Below are 22,611 nucleotides of genomic sequence, written 5' to 3' on the forward strand. Positions count from 1 at the left end.
TAGCATTGATTTATATAGAGTCACTTAATATACTTTACGATTTTGTCAAAACTCTGTCTCCAACTTCAACTATGTATCAATTGAGTGGCCCTGTCATTGGCCATTGGTTTTAATAAAATAAATGAAATGAAATGAAATAAACAAACAAATTTAATATTTTTGAAAAAATTGTTTTTTTGGCATTATCTTGTCTTAGTAAAATGATGATTAAAAAAAAATAACTTTTTTATTGTCTATAATTGTTTTTTTTCATTTATCCACCATTTGAATTATTAATTAAGAAATCGTTTTTTTAAAATCATCATTTACTAATCTTATTATAATTATGACAAAAAAATTTTTTTTTTAAATTTTCATTGTTTATTTTATAAACTATTTGTTGTAAACAAATTTAAATTTTCGTTTTATTTTTCTTCAGTTGCTTTAAAAAATTGTAGCCAGATATTTCTATTTTCGATAACTTTGAAAAATCATAAAAAAATAAAAAAACTTTTATAAATTTTCAGTACGCGATCTTGTTTATTATTTATCTAACAAAAGCTCTTAAAAGAAAAAAAATTAATAGACAAATTTTTTTAACTTTTATAAGAGATTTTATGAAGACTCAAGTCTCCGAAAAATTATTTAATCAAGCTAAAAAATTTTTTTTTGGCGGGGCTATATTCCCTTAATTGTCTAGATTATACTATAATTTATTTAGATTTTTAAATTAATATTGAATGTTACAAAAAAATTATTTTGTGTTGCATTCTTTTGTTAGTGACAACGTCTAAGTACCGAAACGGATGCGCGGAGCCCAATTTTCGACGTTAAATTAAAAATATAAATAATGGAGCTACAACTCCGGGAGTCGGGACTTGTTTTACTGTAATTTTCATCTCTTTTAGGATCTTTTCTTAAAATTCAAATATTTTTGATATTTTTAAAGTTCTATCTACAAAATGAAAACTACCTTTTTTCCTCTTCGTTTTTTGTTTATAACAAATGAAATTTTTGATTCTGAATCCAATCCACTAATTACCATATTTCTAAGAGAATCGGATCGATTTCTCGCGGAAAACTTACTTCTCGACTAGACTACAAAGAAATAATCAAATCTTTCCTCTTTATAATATCATATAAAATAAATAGATACATCTTGACATAAATATACTATATCATAGATCTTAAATAACAGACATCTGGATGAAATGTATAAATAGGATTAGAATTTTCATGCAAAGTTAAAACATTAATAATGAAGACGTCAAACACATTAGAAAAATGTTACCAAAATAGTTCACAAAATACAATTTAACGGAAGAAATGTAATAATAACGTCAGGTTTACAATTTACAAAGTTTATAATTTTTAACTTCCCGCTATGTATATATGTATGTATGCACGTACGTGTATGTGTGTATGTATGTGAGCCGCTTATAACTTTTGAACGACTCAACCGATCGGAACCTACTAAATGGCGCTCTGAACAGTTTTCTCAAACTTAGATTTCCTGAGAATTTCAACAGATTCGGATCGATAGATTTTAAGAAATTTAAAAAAAAGTAAGAAAAAAAATTTTCCGAAGCTCGTTTTTTGAAATAACTTCTAAACAGCTCTATCGATTAATTTTTTAATCTAAATAAGTGTTAACCTTGAAAAACCACGTCTATTGCCGCAAATCCGGTCTAAATCGGTCAATTCGTTCAATAGATATCGAGAACGAAAGAAAACCCAAAAAAGTGTTTTTTTAATTATTCTGAATTTCCTTATTTTATCAATTCAAACTTGAAGACCCTTGATGAGGCTGAAGAAACTGTGTTGTATGCTGCCAACAGCGTGCACATCAATTGATTCATTCCAAAGTTATCGTTTGAAAATTCAAAAAACATTGTTCTATAAAACTTTTCTTACACTTTTAAGCTTGAAGAACTCAGAAGCGTAGAAAAGCTTTCTCTTTGAGCTTGGAGAGTTCAAAATAATAGATAATTTGTATTTTTGAGCTCGAAGAGCTCAAAAACATTATTAATCCAATTTTAAGCACTTAAGTATGAAATTAGCGGGAAGTTGCAAGGATAGCTGTCAGGGTCTACCGTTTTTTTAATTTTTTTATTTTGTATTGATTGCATGCAATTAACTGATGAGCTTGCACGAAATCCACTGAAATATTAAATGTAAATGACATCAAGTAATTTTAATCATAATTTCTTTCCAACATGTTGTTTCCAATAAATTAACTTATATTCTTCATTTTCTTGTACATTCATCCGAACAATATATTTTTTAAACAGTAAAATTGTAGATTCTTTTGACTTAACTATTTATGTTTTTATGTTGTTTTCTTTAATCTCCATAACACCCTTGTGTTATGAAAATCACATACTGCTTATTCTTTATAGATGTCAACATACAAGGTTGTAGGATCATCTTTGCTTCACAAATTTGTAAATTTTTAGTGATTAAACACTTTTCAATGTTGTGGACGGTCACATTTTTAGATGAATGAAAATACTTTCTTAATCTGATCACTTCTTCGTAAAAAATATACATTTTTTTCTCTGTTTCATGCAAATAAAAATAACAAATATTTTTAATGATACCAACCCGGCCATTTTTTAATAATACCACAGAGTCGTCTATTTTTTCACATGAACGATAATTTTGTGAAGTATATCTTTTGCTATTGTAGATGAATCTATTAAAACACTTACAACTATCTATTCTATTGAAAAGCTTTCGCTCAATATCATTCAAGTAATATTCTTTACCATTTCCAATGAGAATGCAGCCGTCTACTTCAAAAAAGTTTTTTAAACGTCCTGACAAATTTTTTCCACAAAATTTCAAAAATGGTTCACTTACATTAATTTTTTTCTGTAATGGTGATAATGCTTTTTCAAACAAATAACGCCGGGCAATCTGAATGGCAATATTAGTGGGACTTTTTTGTAGTTTCAGTAAGAAATGATTTTCACTCTCGAAAACGAATGTATTGTGACATAGCAATGGTCCTAATTTTCGAACACTTTTCACAATGTGTAATAATAAGTGAATATTATAGGTCATTACTTCCTTGCCAAAATATTCTTGATAAGTTACTACGTATCTTAATATTAAAGAGTCTGCCCTATCTATATCATCATTGTCAATTTCGTCTGATAATAAGATATAAACAGCCTCCACCAGTAAAGCTAGGTGGTCTAAATATTTTTGAGGAAGAATCCCCTTGAAACATATCAGTGAATAAAAAAGTAGCCATGATCGCCACTCTGTAGCCTTCCACATTTCTCTTTCATGTAATGATCTGGGAGAGCGAGTAATACAAGAAGGATGTTTAAAGCTCAACAATTTTACATTCAATGCTTCTAGTTGATTCGGGTTTCCAACGTAGTAATCTTTACCGAATGCAGTAAACAGAATTTCGCTATGTTGCTTTATTACACCCAATAAGATCGCGTGCATATAATCGGGTGACATTCCATCGACGATATCAAAATATTTCAAATTCATTAACTGCGATGGTCCCCATACACCCATAACATCTTTACCATATTTATCTTGAGCGGCTTGAACCATTTGTTTTTTGATCGACTCGTCTGTTCGCTCTTTCGGAACAACCATTGCCATTGGAAATTTTGTGGAGTTGCCTACACGTTCCGTTGGATGCTCACAGTATGTACAACCATAAGTACCATTGTACTGTTTCATATTTAAAATTTTACATCGTGCTACCGAATCAACGACGGCACAAATAGGGATAAACTTGCTTGTTATTATTTGTTGTCGTAGATTCCATTGTACACCTACTTCTGATAACTCATTCATTTCATCCACGAATGGCTTCAAAAATAAGAGCATATCTGGTTCACTTTTATCCGCCCATAAGCCTATCATTATCATGTGTTTAGATTGCAGTTTAGGAGGAAGTTCATTAATACACGCATATATGGGCCAAATAGAAACTTTACTTGATTTAGATGGTTGACAGCCATCGGTATTGAAGGTATACGATAAATTATATTCTCCTGAAAGAGGGTTATTCGGCTTTAACAATTTTTTATATAATTCACCATCACTCATATTTCGAAGAATATTGTTGCACTTCTGATTTTTAGTTTTAAGACTCTCCATTAAGACTTCTTGAACTTCTTCATCTTCTAAAATTGCTTTTAATTGAGCAGCAACACCAAATGTTAAAAAATAATTTACATCTGGAGATTCCTCATTATCTACACACACTTCACATTTAAATTCTTCCCTGTTGAATTTATTTCTAGCTCCAAAGTAATTATGGCAATCAGTGCAAAAGATATGATATGTAAGAATTTCTTCGTTGAGTTTTACTGTCTTAAGTAATTTGTACTTCGATGCAGGAACCACGTCATCTTGAAACAAAGTATTAATCAACGACAAAATTGCAATTATACTTTTCCATGTAAGCGACTCTTCGGCTCCTAATGCCAGTGTCATCATCAATGCTTCTCCACGTGTGACTGCTGAACAGGAACAAAGTGGTTTTTTAAAATTGTCTTCTAAGTCATCCGTTTCTTCTGCCTGCTGTGAAAATTAATAAGTCGAAAGTAAATAACAAAATACTAAATAGCTTACAATTAATATTAAATCACGTCAAAAGATTTGAAAAAAAATTATAATAAATTATTAAATGTTGTGAAAACGTCTCAAGTTTTATATGATTGTAAGCATCACACAATTAAAGATAATTTTAAGATTTCTAGTTAAATGTCAAAATCTGTTGGAACATGAGTTTCTGATAATTATGTATCGCATTTCTTAACTTATTACGAGTTTTTTTTTTCTTCTTAAAATTTATTAATGTAACGATTTAAAAAAAATAATTTGAAAGCTTCTTTTTTAATTTCTTGTTTATGTAGATTAGTTTAATGAATCCAATTTTCACATTACAAATTTTAATTTGATTTTTGCTTTAGATATTTCCAAAACAAATTTTACAATATTAAAATCATATTCAAAGCGAATTCAATACTATTGTACAATCAATCACGCACAAAGTCAATCCTGATCAAAGAAATTCTATTTAAAATGATTAAAAACAATTTTTAAAAAATTAAAATTAAGTTGACTGATACACGGAAAAAAAATTTGACGCTGACACATGATTTTTTCGTGTGGTTGCTACATGATTTCTTCATGTGACTGCCACATGATTTTTATTTCTAAATTACGTATCTAGAGATAGAGTTTTTTCGAATACACCCTTAATTCTTATCATATAATTAATTGAACATTGGTAAGAATGATATGGAACCTTTCAAAGGCACAACTCCAGGTCACCCTTCTAATGCTACCTAATCTAACCAAAGAAACCCGTTTTATCATATACATTACTGGCTTCAAAATTTTTTTTATTCTCTTGAAGAAGTACGAGCGTAACTAATGAGTCAAAGTAATCTTAAAATTTTTTTTCAAGTTTAGTCTTCCTAATATTCATAAAAATTCTTTATTTTAATTTAACATTATTTTGAACAATTTAATAATTAATGATTCTTATTTATTCAATAAAGTAAAGTAATAAAATGACTTTCGTATTTATTACTTGCCGAAATAAATAAACAGATTTGGCAATAGAGCGCTTGATTATACCCATAACAGAAACGTGGATGAATGTGTGAGTTAAACATTTCTCTCTGTAACAATAGCTGACAGTAAACGAGTTACAGACATAAAAATTTACTTCAAATATTTCAAAAATTATATCGATAATGTATTATTATTAAACTGTTTTTATATTTTGGAATAATACAAGTTTCTTGTGTATAGTTTTTTATTCATTCAAGTTGGGAGATTAATATTGAATAAAATAGTTCAATTCTCGACAAAAGTTTGTCCGCCATAAGAGCTCGTGTATAAGGAGATAAAAATGTGATTTTTAAAATTTAATATCTAAAGAACTAAGCAGTGAATCTTTTTAAAATTTTGGGATTATACAGTAAAAAATTCTGCGTCATTGCGTCAAAAAATTTTGTGTTAAAAATTTTTGTGTTAAAATTTTACACTTTTTTGTATTAATTAAACACTTATTTATGTTAAATTGACACAAAAAAGTGTTAAATCAACACATAAAGGTGTAAAATTTTAACACAAAATTTTTTGACACAATGACGCAAAATTTTTTACTTTGTAGATAAATGACCTATTTATTTATCCGTATACTTAATTTCAAAACTCAAAGTTGGAAATTATTTTTTACATTAAATTTGTTCGTACTTCTTTAATAATATAAATTATTATCATTGCCTGCCACATGAAAATCTTGTGGCTGCTTCAAGTTCTTTTTTCCGTGTATATTGATATATACTTTACTTGTATTGAACACTTTCAAACAAGATTTCTTTATTAGGTGAGTCCTACGGATTTCAGATTTAAAAAAAAAACAGTTTTTGGGCTTCCAATTTTCGTGTAACCGTCTTGAAGCATATTAACAGCATTTTTACTTTTTTATGAAGACGAGAGCAAGGGATATTCAATCTACCACATAAATTAGAGTTTTGAATTCATTGAATACTTTTTAGCATTAATTGAAATATTTTTTACGTTGTTTCTGATTAAGTTCAGAGGAACTGAACGAAATATTAAAAAATATTTTTTCAAGAAACATCAAAAAGAAATATTTATCTGTAATTGAAATAGTTGAAGTGTTTTCAAATAGTTTTTAGTGTTAAGTTCTTTTTTTATACCATTTTAATTTTTTTCTTATAAAAGCACAGATAAGCTTTAAGAGGTCTCAATTTTGTTATTAGAATCCGCATTCAGGTTTTGAAATATTTTAAGAAGTCGCAATATGGCACGCCGTTTTACTATTTAATAGCAAAATATTTTTTAAGAACATGAAAAAGAAATTTTTCTTTTTCATTTAAAAAAGAATTTTTTGAGTCAATTGTTTTTATGTACTGACATAATAAAAATATAATAATTTTATGTACTGACATAAAATTAAATGCTTATACATAGGAAGAGATACAGGAATAGTCGAATTATAATTATGTTACAACACAATTAAAATGTTTTAAAATTTTTGGTTTGGAAAAATAAAATTATTTTTATTATCTTGTAACATAATGATAATTAATACAATTCGATTATGCTCAAAGATAATAAATATTTTTATACAGTACGAAAAACATAATAAAATATATTAAAATTATGTCATTACATAAATAAAAATCGGTTGATTAAACTTAAAACAGTTAATAATCTTTGCAAAATTTTTGTTATTGTATATCGAAAAAAAAAAATTAGGAAAACAGTAGACCCTAAAGGCCATCCGTGCAACTTCCCGCTCATTTCATACCTAGGTGCTTAAAATTGCACTAATGATGTTTTTGAGCTCGGAGACAACAGTTATGTATTATTTTGAGCTCTCTGAGCTTAAAGAGATAATGTGAGAAAGCTTTTGAGCTCTTCGAGCTCAAAAGTCTGATAGAGGTTTGATAAACCACAATTTTTCAAATTTTTAAACCGCAGTTGGTGGCGATCGATGTAGTTTTTTGAGATCTACAAAGAAGAAGTAGCTATTTTATGATTTTAAGCTCTTCGAGCTCAAAAGACATCAAAATTCGATAAAAAACGATTTTTTCAATTTTCAAACTGCTATAACTTTTGAATGAATAAACCGATTTCTACGCGATTGGCGGCGATCGATGCAGTTTTTTAAGCTCTATAAAAAGTTTTTCAAAAAAAAAATTGATCTGATCAAAAATTTCAAAGTTATTATAAAAAAACACTTTTTTCGATTTTTTTCGACAACGATAACTCACGAACGCATCAACCGATTTTGACGCTATTGGTGGCGAACGATGCGGTTTTTCAATGTTAAGAGCTGATTAGTTTTTGAAACCGATCGATTTAACCAATTCGGAGATATTTGAAAAAAATTAAAAAAAATGTAAAAACAATAACTTCCCGATTTTTAAAAATCTTCGATTTTCTTAGCGGGAAGTTAAAAATCGCTTAATTTTGTAAAAGTTCAAGTCATAATAAAAAATTAAAAATAAATTTATGTTGCAACATAATTAAAATTAAGACATTTTTTATTATGTGTTGACATAATTATTTATATTGACAACGAATTTTAATTATGCAGTAACATAAATGTAATTTGAATTATTCATTGTAAAAATAAATAAAATCATAAAGATAAATGAAAATGTAATAATACTGAAGCGATTAATAATATCAACATACATAATTTTAATTCTTAATTTTCATTATGTACATAATTTTAATTTTTAATTTTCATTACGTATGTAATTTTAATTCTGAATTCTTATTATGTACATAATTTAAATTCTGAATTTTTATTATGTACTTAATTTTAATTCCGAATTTCTATTATATACATAATTTTAATTCGTAATTGTATATAATTTGAGATTAAAATGTAATAAATAATGACTTCAATAAAATGAATTTTAAGGAGACATTTAAATTAGTGTCTCAACATAATAAAAACTGTTATTTAAAATTATGCCCCTACATAATTATAAAACTCTCATTTTTAATTATCATGACACATAATAAAAATACGCTTTTGATATTTAACTCAACTCAGAATTTTAATTCTTCTATACTTCATTATGTCACGACATAATAATTATTCTTTATAAAATTTATGTTTAAACATAAAATTAATCTATAACATTTCAATTATGTTTTGAAATAAAATTAGTATTTTTAATTTTAGTTATTAATTTTTAGATAATTTTTCTGTTACTATTAAATAGTAAAACGGCGTGCCATATCACAACGTTATGGTAACAAAGTGCTTAAGGCAAATTAGTATCATAAATGTTCGATCAGTTCCTGTAGCCTTCATCAAAAGCTTCATAAAAAAATTTTGGGAGAGTTTGAAATTTTAATTCCTTTCATACATGTGAGATCCTACACTGGTAGATTCAAATGAGGATTTATCAGTGTTGTCGTTATGAAAGACAATTAATAAAGTCGCGAATTTCTTTTAATACGGTTGCCGAAAAATATAAAAAAAATTTTTTTTTTTTTATATGAAACTCCCAAGACTTGATTTCATGATGACTATTCGTGAATATTTTAATTCGTATATTATAAAATTTTTCTTCTAAATCTAATAAATAAGTCTTACACTTATCCTGAGAATATATTCAACAGATTTTTAAAGTAAAATTTGAATTGTTAATATTTAATATCAGATTTATTAGACAAACTGCTAGGAAGATGAATAAAAAAATTGCTAAGTAATTTTAAAATTTTCTTTAAAAAATTGTGAAATTATTAAATTTTCAGTTAGATCTTAGGTATAATTAGCGAAATCCTCAAACACTTCTTCCAAGACGATTTTACAATAAATTTTTTCATTCCATCATGGGTCTTCAAAAAGTCCTTCATTGTCTCACATTTAAAGCAATTTTAAGACAGTTGTTTTTTTTTTGCACAGGTACACAAAAGAATTTTCCATACAACTAAGTTTGAATTAATTTACATGAAAATTTGGATTCTTGTGATTAAAGCCAAAAAATAACCAGCTATTATAATATTACAAACTTTAACTCATAAATTAAGTATAATAATTAGCAAAAAAAAACAAAACATTTTTACTAAAATAATACGATTCAAAGGACTATTTAAGAATAAAACTACGTAAAAGAAATTATGAAAGATACTTTCTATGACTAAATTTACGAATAAATATAATTATTAATTTGAAAGCCAACGCTAATTTTTAACCTTGTTTAAATATTTAGTTATGAATGTTCGCTTTATATTATCATATGATATTAAATATTCAAATTTATTTCAGTTTACTTAAAGATGAAATATACCTGATTCTGTTCATTTCTATTATCCACATGACAATTATCTTCAGGTGATGAATCTTCTGCCTGCAAAACAAAAAAAATTGTGTCAACATTAAAAAAATTTTTTACAATTCTATTAATAACTTATCTATTAATAACTTACGTCAAAAAAAATTTCTCGATCTGAAGATTCTTCGTCATAATCTTCATAAAGCCATGAATTGAACACTGAATCTGTGGTAATTGAACTCTGTACATTTATAAGGGGACAATCAGTTTCAGCCGTAGTTTCGATTAAGTGTATGTCGTTTTCACCAAAAATATTTTTCTGTGAAAATGGATCAATTTCGTTAGTGTTGTCATCAGCAATGTTTTTATTATGAACTTCATTACTTCCATCCGTGATCTACATGACAAACAAACAGATATTTTTTTATATTAAACCAAAATAAGGCACGTAAAACTTCCAATAATGAACCATTTGTGAATAATAGTCATAAGCATGAATAAACTTAAATTTTTTAATATATTATTATAGACGTTTTTCCCGATCCTGTTATTATGAAGTATATTCAAAATTATATACTTTTATGTGTGGGCCATAATGTTTTTTATTTTTTTATTTTATATTTATTCTTGAATTGGTTGTTTCGATGTAAGTTGAATGAACCGTCTTTAACATTAAAAAGACTTAGTTAGCATTACATAACAAAATTTTTTATGATCAATTAGTTTTAAGAAATATCACTTTTGGCACTGACCCATTTACATTCAGCTGAAACTTTTCTATTCTTTTCTACGCTTTGAAGGACATTTTTAAGAATTTTTTCAAATTTTTTTTGTCTAATCTAAAAAATCTTAGAAATTTTTCAAAAAAATGGCTTTTTTATTTTCAAATAGCCATAACTTTTTTAGACATTGACCTTTCAGTAACTTTTTTTAAAAAAAAACATTGTTTTCGAATGAAATTTTCGAAAAAATACACAAAAAAAAATCTGATCAATTTTATAAAATAATGTTATTTTCAGCAAAATCGTTATTTTTTCAAAATTCGTCACTTTTTATTTTTTAAAATTTTTTTTTCTCAAAAAACACTGCAATCAATTTGGCAACTATTCCCGCTTATCCCGGATAGGGTCATTTTTTTTTATCTTCTTGTTTATTTAAGGAAGTACGAGCGAATCTAATGTAAAAAATAATTTCCAACTTTGACCTTTGAAATTAAATATACGTATAAATAAATACGTCATTTATTTAATCCCAAAATTTAAAAAAGATTCACCGTTTAGTTACTTAGATATTAAATTTTTAAAATCACATATTTTATCTCCTTATACACGGGCTCTTATGGTGGACAAACTTTTGTCGAGACTTTAATTATTTTTTTCAATATTAACCTCCCAACTTTAACGGATAAAAAACTATACACAAGAAACTTGGATTATTGCAAAATATAAAAACAATTTAATAATAATACATTACCGATATAATTTATGAAATATGTAAACTCAAATTTTATGTTTGTAACTCGTTTATCGTCAGCCATTTATTCGAATAAAGATTTGACAACATCGCGTCAACAGCTGAGAAAAAAGAAAAGGATACACGGAAAAAATGAAACCTGACTGGTTCATTTTCGGCACCAGACTCAGTCGTATGCAAGAAAAAATGGAAGAAAAATTAGTTTACACCAGACTGAGTCGTGTGCGCACACGACTCAGTCTGGTGTAAACTAATTTTTCTTCCATTTTTTCTTGCATACGACTGAGTCTGGTGCCGAAAATGAACCAGTCAGGTTTCATTTTTTCCGTGTAGAAATATAGTTACAGAGAAAGAAATGTTTAACCCACACACTCATCCACGTCTCTGTTATGGGTATAATCAAGCGCGCTATTGCCAAATCTGTTTATTTATTCCGGCAAGTAATAAATACCAAAGTCATTGTATGACTTTACTTTATGAAATAAGTAAAAATCATCAATTATTAAATTATTTTAAATTAAAATAAAGAATTTTGACGATTATTGGGAAGACTAAAATTAAAAAAAAATTTGAACACTATTTTGACTCATTAGTTACGCTCGGAATTCCTTAATTTGAAAAAAAAAAAAAAAAGACGAACTTTGAAAAAATAACGACTGCTCAAAACAACCGATTATTTGGTAGAATTGATCATCATTGATTTTTTTTGACTATTTTTTAATAAATTCATTCAAAACAAAAATTAAAAAAAAAAAAAAGGTACCGAAAGGTCAATATCTAAAAAAATTATGGCTATTTGAAAAAAAAAAGTTACTTTTTTCAAAAATTTATAACATTTGTTGGGTTGGATAACAAAATTTACAAAAAATTCTCAAAAATGTCTTTCAAAGGGTAGAAAAGAATAGTTAAGTTTAATTTAAATCTAAAGGGGTCAGGTTCAAAAGTGGTCAATTTGGCATGGAATATCCCATATATATATATATTATAAATTTAAGCCAATAGAGAGGATTCTTGAGTATATTCGAGCTTAGACATTACAAACAATAATCAATTAGCAAAGGTTGGAACTATCAATTTTTGCAAATGTTTATCTAAATAAAATTATCATAATTATAATATTTTTTTTTAATTAATGATAGAAAATTAATTTATACTTACATCACACCGTAACCTTTTTAATTTATCGTAAAATGTTGATCGCGGCATAACGCCGTTTCCGTCTGAACCCAAATATGATTTATATGGACCTCGTTTCATCTTTCACTTTTACTTTACCAAGTTCGTATTATGCGAAAGTATTCTTGTAAATATAAATTTTAAAAATATATTTAAAGTCGCGATTAGAAATATCTTTTATTATTTGTAGACACATACTATATATATACACAAACATATATGTACATATTTACACCACAAATTTTCAATCCATCATACTCTTTACAAATTATATAATTGTATATATCACTTTTACGTTTAATTCAAACAACACTATGTTTTATATGCATTAATAATATGATGGAATTATATCATAGAAAGAATTATTATGAAAAATACAGCACAGAATCATAAAATGCCGGCAAACACGTGTTTATAGCCTGAGAGTAATAATAAGAAAATGTCTGTCGTCTGGGAGTTATAGAATAGTACCGAGCCAAGGTACTTTTTCATATTGAAGTGTACGTTGCGCGCGCAAGCGTGTAATTTCAGAGAGAGGAGAAAGGACACAAAGAAGGCCCCGAAAGGATTAAATAACGAAAAATTAAAATGTCTAATTTTCGGTTTTCATCATAATTATTATTTGGACGTAAAAATTTTTAAATTCATTTTTTTTGGAAACTGTTTATCTATGGATTAATGTAAATGAACACACACAAATGAAAATCATATTTTGATTCAAGTGAAAAACTATATCTCTTTCAGTTTTCTTAAGACTAATAATTTTTAAATGATTTAAGAAAAAATTGTTTCCGACCAGAATTCATTTACTTTATTGTAGAAATAAATTTCCCATTCTTGAGATGTCAGGGCGACTTTAAATAAAAAAATAAAAAAAAAAAATTTGGTTGCCTGTAAAGTCGGTATACGGGAGAAAGTTTTACGTGACAACGACTTTGAGTGGTAAAATAATTTTAATGTGAATATTCATTCGTATAGTAGGAAGGGACTAACCATGCCCGAGTGGAAGGGACGCGTGCCTCTCACTCGCTCTCATTGTGAGCGCATAACGTGAGCGGAGCGTAACGCAGTTTCTTGAAGTGTCACCCAGCAAACCAATTTATAAGACGTTGTCACGTCAAAATTTCCCAGTATGAAATATTAATTTTCTTAAATGAAGAATAAATTTGTTTATTTATAAATAAATATTTTGTTTTGAGTAAAGTTTATAAGCGTATTGTACAAAAATGAAAATTAGCGATGCAAAACGAGAAGAAATTTTTGAATATACGAATAAATTGCTTTGGTAAAAATAATTATAATTTCTGTTAGAGACTGTTATATCGATCTCAATTTTAGAAACACTATCTCTTGCTGATTATTGCTTATTCGTATAATTTCAATAAAAATTTTTAAGCACAGTCGGAAGGGAAATAGACTGTTTGTTTACGACTTTCAATGGAAATGGGGTAAATTGCATTTTTATTTTGTTTTTTAAATACTTAGAAAAAATATGAAGATCATTTTTACAAAAAAAGAATTGCGGAAATTTAATTGTTTAAAAAATAGCCATTTTTCAAGTAATTTTGAATTGAAATATCTTGGAAACAATGCAAAAGTAGTCGAGACTCTCCGAGCTCAAAAAAAAAAGTAATGCAATTTTAAGCACCTGGGTATGAAATGAGCGGGAAGTTGCACGGATGGCCTTTAGGGTGTACCGTTTTTTTAATTTTTTTTTTTTAATCTTCGCTGTTTGATAAAAATAAGAAACAATTTTGATTGCATTTCTTATAACATTGTTAGAAAAAATTAAATTTTATTAATAATAATAATTAGAATAAATTATAAGATAAATAATAATAAAATTTGTTTTGTAATAAATAAATTAATTTTGTTTAAACTAATGGCGAGCAGTGAAATTTTCTTCCGGAATTTTAAACTTAAATAGATAAAGCATGGGACCGATAAAAAAAACTGCATTTTTTGCCCGAGAAGTCAGTTAAATTTTTATTTGTTAACTTAAAAGTTAATTAACAATACGAAAATAAACAAATAATTTTAAGTCGTAAACATATTCTTAAAGTATAGATATTTGACCATGAATCCTGAAAATTTCACAAATTTATCTCTTGCGGTTGATTTTTAATCCATTTTTTAATTAAACGTGTTTAAAATTTTCATTATAAAAAAAATTTTTTTTTAATCAAAATTCTGAAATATCGTTTGAGGGATCAATTTTCCATCATAAGTACTAATAAAAATATATATATAAATTAAATTTTTATGATCAGGTGGTAAATACAGAGGGGTCCAATACAGAGATCGTCGACTGTAATCATATTATTCTTAATCGCCTTGGGCCGATCGTGTCTCTTTTTTGGTAGTTCCGCGCTCTCGCTTGCACGTTCAGGATCGGGCGGAACGTGATACTTTTTCGTGCAGACAGCCGGTGTTCATCGACTTAATAGATGTTATTGCGTCAAAAAAAATTTTTTTTTTTTTATTTTAATTTTTTTCCTAATCTAAAAATTTTTTTTTCAAAAGTTGAATTTTTCTTTGAAAATTTGAAATTTATACTTACAAAGAAAATTGCTGCCTCAGGATTTTGTCCTGTGCTAGCAACAGGATAAGTCTCGTTGTTAAAACACGAAAATCCTGTTGCTATGAAATAGAATTTTTTTTTGGAATTTTCAGAAGACTCTTACGGCACTTATTTTTTTTTTACGTGTAACAATCTTTTAAAAATATAATTTAATCAAAATAACTCATGTTGTAAAATAAAAAAATTTTTCGTTTGATTTTAAAATTTAATTGAAAATATGTAATATTTAAAAATACATAAATTGTTAACTACAAATTTGTTAAGACATCTTCAACGGTGATTACCTGGACAAGAAGACAAAAATAAAAAATAACGTTGTTTAACGCATTTTTGTATGAAACGTACAGAAATGCCAAAAAATTTTTTTTCTCTAAACTAAAAATTTTCTTGGACTTAAAAAAGAAAACAGAATTTTTTTGCTACGCCCTTATGGCATCTGTAACGCGATATGCTTAATCGAATTCACTAATTCAAAAAAACAAAATACTCCACGTTTTCGATTAACAATATTAAAAAAATATAAAAAATTTGAATTTATAATTCCCACAAAAATATGATGCCAAAAATCAGCTACAGCTACTCTAGCGCGTTTCGGAATACACCATACACCTTTACTTTACTAAATTATATTATTTTTAGAAATGAAACTTTATTGTTGCTGTTGTGAAGTTAGCAACCTGCTACATTAAGAAGCACAGTGCTACTCCCGTATATGCCTTGCACGGTTTTTTTTTTAGAGAAGAATATCTCAGAGTAACGGACAATAAGGGATAATAACGCATAGTAGCCCAAACTTCACATTATAAAGTTTACAAGCATGAAAAATATTTTCAGCTTATAAACATAGATGGACCTTCATACTCCGCCGTCCATCTTACGGCTTTAAATACATTATATTATTTTTAGAATTTTTACATGAAAAATTATGTAAATTCTACCTATTTTGTCTGATAGTAGGCTATTAACCAGAAAAATACTTCAAAGGTAGCTATACAAGCATAGTATTATAACATTCCATGCTTGTTAAGATCGACCATCTTCCCCCGCCGTCCATGTTACGGTTTAAAATTAATGTATCAAAAACGGACAGTCACACACATACAGATGCGCAGGCAGAAACGCAGACATACACACTATACTATATACCGGCAACGCTCGATTGCAAGATAACTAATTGACTGGTTGATCTGTTCATTCTTATCATTTTCATAGATCAAGTGTCACGTGTTTTTCTTCGCAGCACTATTTAGTGTATTGTGGTTTTGTTCGATGAAAATTTAATAATATTTATTTTAAATAATGTACGCCTTAATTAGTGTCCCTAGTGAAAATAATAAAAGAATTATTGTAGATACTTGCTACATACGTGATTTCAAGAAATACAATGCATTAACAAAAAACAAAGTATATCGTTACGAGGACAGTGAAAATGCATATAAATGTATTATTTTACGAGTGTCAGGTAAGTTTCAAGTAAAATGTCATTTTCATTTAACGCATATTTAAATCTCTATTTGTTTGTATTATATTTCATCATTTCATTCTAAAATCTTATTATTTAAATAGAAATAATTAATCCGTTCATTACACAAAAAATATATGCACTATTAACAAAAGAAAAATGAAGAGATTTCTTATTTCAACAAATTTTTTATTTTTTTATTTATCAATAATATTATCTCACGTTTTATTAAGTATGCTGAGTTGATAAATATACTTATAAAATTTAACTATAATTGAATATTTATTGTTATAAATTTCTGAGATATGAAATAATTAGACGTTCAACAATTTTTATTAATGGGGAAAAGAAAAATTATTTTTTACTAGAATTCATACATACTCGTGCATAAAAATTTTTTTCTAAGTTTTTAATCATGATGTAAAATTAGTATATTACCGTATTAAATATAACAAAAAAATACTGTAAACCGTATCCATATTTCTAATTATATTTTAAAATCGTCGTTATTTAAAAAATCGTAAATTTTTAAAAGTTAAATGATTTTAAAAATTTTAATCTTTTTAAAAACTTTTTTGTAACTTGGGAAAGATGAACAAAGTAAATAGCTGCGTTGTGCTCGCATTACCGAGCATAATACTTCTCAAGGACAGGAGTGAGATACTTATTTTCTAATCACTAGATTGCTAGCAAAATCTTGTTGTTTTGTCTTTGTGGAGACGATAAGGAAATACAAATATCTATAATGCTTGTAACTGTCAGCGGTATCGATGGATAAAAACAATTTTTTTTCTATTCCAAAAAATTAACAAAAAATCAAGGTCAACATTTTTATTTTAATAAAAATAGTAAGTTATAAAATGAAACAACTAGGAAATTATCGATAAGTTATTGGAATAAAATAATATCACTACATTCAAAATTTTAAAACACAAAAATTAGCCTCTGCACGTACAAAAATTGAAAGCTACAATACAAAAACGACTTGGTATTTTTTAATTTCAGATTTATTAGTTAAATGCAATGGACGGAAAAAAGAAGTCAGCAATTATTTCAAATAAAAATAAAAATCATTAATGTTCTGTAGTTTGATGAATAATTTAAAAAAAAAAAAGTGAATTATCTGATACCTGATATTCTTTTCGCAGAATTATAAATTGATAGGTATGAGTAAAATCGGTTGGAAGTTTTTCTTTACCAATTTTCGAGATCTGAGATTTAATGATTTGAAATAAGTTTTCATTGAGGCACTTAAATGAAATTCAACATCGGTACTCTTTATCAAGTGCAATAGAGAAAGAGAAGGACAAAAGATACTGTGTCCTTCTCTAAAGGGGAAGTTAACATAATAATCATTATTTTCAGATGTAGCCTAGTTGAAAAGTTGATTTCCTGCGAGAAACAGTTACCAAATAATAATATAATATCTAATAATATGAACATGTAGTTACCTAATAATATTATGAACAAGTTTTCTAATAATATGACTGATGGCTTAAACGATTCGGATGACATCTAGAAAAATAACGTTTTTAGGTTTTTTCCTGGAAAAGAAAATTACAATTGTTATTAACAAAAGACAGTTAAAAAAATTAGTCGTCCACCAGATATTTGGCAATATCTCAAAAAATATAAGTGATAGCTTAAAAGTTAAGAAAATTTTTGATAGAGCAGGAAATTTTAGTTAAAAGTTCTCTTCTCCCGGAATTGTAGCTCTAACATTTATAATTTAAATTTAACATTGAAAATCGGCTTCCACGCGGCAGTTTCGACATGCGCGCACCGCCACTGTAGTTAACGTAGTTTTAAATTATTTTTTTATGCAATTAAATATTATCTGCAAAATAAAAAAAATATATTCTTATGTTACCTTGACGGCTTAAAGAATGTGATTCCACTGTAATAAACGTTGTATCACTATTTTTAAAAATTTATTGAATGCTTAATTCAAATTATTTTTTTTACGGGTTTGTATTGTCGTAAAAGACGGTCCCCGCACGGAGAGAATTTTATATTAACTCTAACAATACTTGTTTTGTAGATTTTACTATCTTAGATGGTAATTAATTTTATAAAAGTTAGAATGTTAAATATAACAATTTAAATTATAATCAGTACAATAATAAAATAATAATTCCTAAAATAGAGCGATAGTACCATTTACTATCGAGATGGTTACATTTACCATCGAGATGGTTACATTTACTATCGGGATAGTTACATTTACTATCACAAGTGGTTAAAGTTACCAATTGTATTATAAGCTATTCAGTAAAAGTAAGCACTGAATTAATCAATAACATTATTAATAAAATCATAATAGTAACAATCTATATGATTAAGAGAATGAACAGAATTGCGTGACCAGGGTATTTAAATAATAAAATGTGTTTTTTATGGTTAAATTTGCCATCGTTCGAAAAGTCATCACCTGGAGTTATTCCTTTTTATGGTTTCATATCATTCCGGCTAATAGTCAATTTATGATGATAATTATTTAGACTGCATTCGAAAATGCTCTATCTCTAAACACATGATTATAAAATGACATTGAATCTTGTAATCTATTGACATTTTTTAAGATTTAAGCTCATTCCGATATTAAAGTCATTGAGACCTTTCATTTGAGTACCCACATCAATTTTTCATATATTTTATATATTTATATATATTATATATGTACATATATGAAAAATATGTATAAAATGCACGTGGGTACTCAAATGAAAGCTTTTGACGAGTGTAACATCGGGATGAGCTTATATCCTTGAAATTGTCGTTCAAATGCTGTAAGCGAGGCACACACACACACACACACACACACACACACACACACACACACACACACACACACACACACACACACACACACACACACACACACACACACACACACACACACACACACACACACACACACACACACACACACACACACACACACACACACACACACACACACACACACAAAACACAGACATACATACATACATACATACATACATACATACATACATACATACATACATACATACATACATACATACATACATACATACATACATACATACATACATACATACATACATACATACATACATACATACATACATACATGCATACATACATACATACATACATACATACATACATAGTGACAACATCGCTGGGGCAGTCAGGAAACCTTTCTATGACGTTCAAACGTCGAGATCTGATGAAATCTTGATTTTTATAAAACGGGGTGAAAACAATAACTTCCCGATTTTTAAAAATCTTCGATTTTCTTAGCGGAAAGTTAAAAATAGAATTGAGTAAAAGGTAACTACTTTTTATATTATTGCATTTTGAGACAATGTTAAATAATGTGACATGTTAACTAGCTGTTTACTATTACATTCAACTTTATCCATCAAATTTTCTATTTCATACTAGATTTGTTTAAATTCAATAAAATATAAAATATTAATATGCATACAAATGTTTTTCAATTTCAGAATCACAAGATACATTGTCGAATGAAAATCTTCGGATTCGAGTTCCAAAGATAACGAACCCTTCATCGTTAGAATCATCCCCAGATGATCATGACGAAGAGGAAACGCGGGTCGCTAAGGCTAAAGCAGTTAGAAACGTACATATTACATCCATCAGTTTAAGAATAGCATGGTATTTAAAAGAATCATTAATAAAATATTATTTAAAAAATTTTTTTTTTATAGAATAAAAAAGAAACGGAATCATTAGGTAAAAAAAGAAAAGTGGATGAAATAATGAAGATTTACCAAAACAGTAAGAAAAATAACACGATGGCTGTACGTATATAAAAAAAATAAAAATTAGCGAAATTTAACTGAGACATTATGCTTATAAATGTTCATTTTTTTAAAGTTATCACATATTATTTATCTTTTTCTCAGATTTCTGAAGAACTCGATTCAAATGGTGATGCAAGAACAGTTCAACCGAATGATACTCGATCCGACGATTTAGATGCCATTGAAAATCAATCGGATGTGGAAACTGATGACGAGTACAGAACTGATAAACATAATTCGGCAGTTAATAAGCGATTTACTCGAAGCAGAATAATAAGTGATTCTGAATCAGAGGGAGAAGGGGAAGTCACTACTCAAAATCATGAATATGTTGAACCAATTGTCATTATAGATAATAAAAATAATACACTTGATGAAGAGGGAACAACATTTGATCATCTTCAAAATCAGGTATATAGTGAAGCATTTTTTGGAAATCATTAAAGAGAAATTAAAAAACTTAGATAAACGGTAGACCCTAAAGGCCATCCGTCCAACTTTCCGCTCATTTCGTACCTAGGTGCTTTACATTGCATTAATAATGTTTTTAAGCTCTCCGAGATCAAAAATACCATTGATGTATTATTTTGAGCTCTCCGAGCGTAAAGAGATAATTTTTTTATGCATTTGAGCTCTTCGAGCTCAAAAGTCTAATAGAGGTTACTTAAAACACAATTTTTCAATTTTTTAAACTGCAATATTTTTGGAATGAATGAACCGATTTTTACGCGGTTGACAGCGATCGACGGGATTTGTCCATGTTGAGAGCTATTTAGTTTTTGAAATTGATTAACAAAACCGTTGGAAAGTTATTCCAAAAAATTTCGGAGTTTTGTTGAAAAAACACTTTTTTCCAAATATTTCATCGGAGATATCTCTCGAACCAATGAACCGATTTTTATGTTCAAGGCGGCAATCGACGCATTTTTTTGAGTTCTAAAAATTATCTTATTTCATCAAAAACGATCCGATAAAAAATGTCGAAGTTATGTGGAAAAAACACTTTTTTCAGTTTTCTTTCGTTCACGATATCTCTCTAACGCATTAACATATTTTGACCAGATCAGTTGTGATCGACGTGATTTTTCAAAGAATTCGGGCGGATTTGCTTTTGAAGTTGATCAATCTAGCCGTTTAAAAGTTATTCCAAAAAGTCAACTTTTAAAAATGATTTAATTCTTATTTTTTTTAAGATTTTTCCAAATTTCTCAAAATCTATTGGCCCGAATCGGTTCAAATTTTCGGGAAATCTAAGTTTGAGGGAACTCTATAGAACGCTGTTTGGTTGGTTCTGATCGGTTTAACCGTTCAAAAGTTATAAGCGAGTCAATCACAAAAAAAATTAGATAAACGGTAGACCCTAAAGGCCATCCGTGCAACTTCCCGCTCATTTTATACCTAGATGCTCAAAATTGCACTAGTGATGTTTTTGTGCTCTCCGAGCTCAATTGTACCGTTTATGTATTATTTTGAGCTCTCTGAGCTTAAATAGATAACTTTTGTATGCTTTTGAGCTCGTCGAGCTCAAATTTTTTTTTTTTTCCTTTTTTTTCGACTTTTTTCGAAATTTAACGTTCCGAATCAATTCCAATTCACAGAAAATCTAAGTTTGGCGAAGCCCCTTTGGAATGACACCAACCGCGATGAAATCGGTCAAGCCGTTCAAAAGTGACAAGAGGTTTACACACAGGCACACACACACACACACATACATACAGACATAGTGACACCCTCGCGGGAATAGTGAGAAAAGCTTCCTAGGACCTCAGAACGTCGAGATCTGATGAAAACTCGATTTTTTCAAAACGGGGTAAAACCAATAACGTCCCGATTTTTGAAAAGCTTCGATTTTCTTAGCGGGAAGTTAAAAACTATACGCCCTTCTGGCTTTAAAATTTTTTTGTCGTAAAGCTAAAAGGGCGCTTGCAAAAAAAAATTTTTTTGAAGTAAAACTTTTTTAGGCGCGACTAGGGAGTAACTCAGATTTTTTTTCTGACGGAAGTAACGCTTACTATAGTCTGTGTAGTTTCCGCTATTCAAAAATAATAATTTGGATTGGTCGTAAGTAAATGTCATATACTCCATGCTTCTTGACTTATACGCTAGTGGCAAATATCATAATCAACTAGGATTATTTACTTCTAATATTTTAAAATGGATCAATTGTGAATAGCAAAGTGAATAAAAATTCAACAATTTTAAATAAATTATTTTTGGAAAATCCAAAAGTGCACGACTTATGATGCTGATTTAATTATGAAATATTAATAAAAAAAAAAAAAAAAAAAAAAAAAAAAAAAAAAA

General features: G+C 27.9%; 2 protein-coding genes across 5 annotated transcripts in view; one reads left to right on the forward strand and one right to left on the reverse strand.

The window, feature by feature from the left end:
• LOC141533026 (uncharacterized) lies at window positions 1-16,322 on the reverse strand. 4 transcript variants are annotated; one of them, XM_074251677.1, is made up of 5 exons: window positions 16,177-16,322; window positions 12,432-12,573; window positions 9,955-10,197; window positions 9,816-9,875; window positions 1-4,536 (listed from the first exon to the last, which is right to left on the reverse strand). In XM_074251677.1, the coding sequence occupies exons 2-5, from the start codon at window positions 12,528-12,530 to the stop codon at window positions 2,323-2,325; spliced, it is 2,616 nt and encodes an 871-aa protein (XP_074107778.1). In that variant the 5' UTR covers window positions 12,531-12,573; window positions 16,177-16,322; the 3' UTR covers window positions 1-2,322. The 4 variants fall into 4 exon arrangements, with proteins under 4 accessions (XP_074107778.1, XP_074107781.1, XP_074107780.1 ...); XM_074251680.1 differs by lacking the exon at window positions 16,177-16,322 and having other exon boundaries at window positions 9,955-10,119; window positions 10,185-10,197; window positions 12,432-12,496; XM_074251679.1 differs by lacking the exon at window positions 16,177-16,322 and having other exon boundaries at window positions 9,955-10,119; window positions 12,432-13,360.
• LOC141533027 (uncharacterized) overlaps window positions 16,183-22,611 on the forward strand; it is a 12,429-nt gene continuing 6,000 nt past the window's right edge. Inside the window, exons 1-4 of the mRNA XM_074251681.1 lie at window positions 16,183-16,492; window positions 19,987-20,123; window positions 20,212-20,304; window positions 20,410-20,718. Coding sequence (XP_074107782.1) covers window positions 16,330-16,492; window positions 19,987-20,123; window positions 20,212-20,304; window positions 20,410-20,718 — 702 coding nt within the window. The 5' untranslated portion in view covers window positions 16,183-16,329. The remainder of the gene's footprint in view (window positions 16,493-19,986; window positions 20,124-20,211; window positions 20,305-20,409; window positions 20,719-22,611) is intronic.

The sequence above is a fragment of the Cotesia typhae genome, unplaced genomic scaffold, assembly GCF_013202065.1.
Source record: "Cotesia typhae breed Kobodo isofemale line unplaced genomic scaffold, CoteBio_Ctyphae contig_81, whole genome shotgun sequence".
Classification (NCBI taxonomy): Eukaryota; Metazoa; Arthropoda; class Insecta; order Hymenoptera; family Braconidae; genus Cotesia; species Cotesia typhae.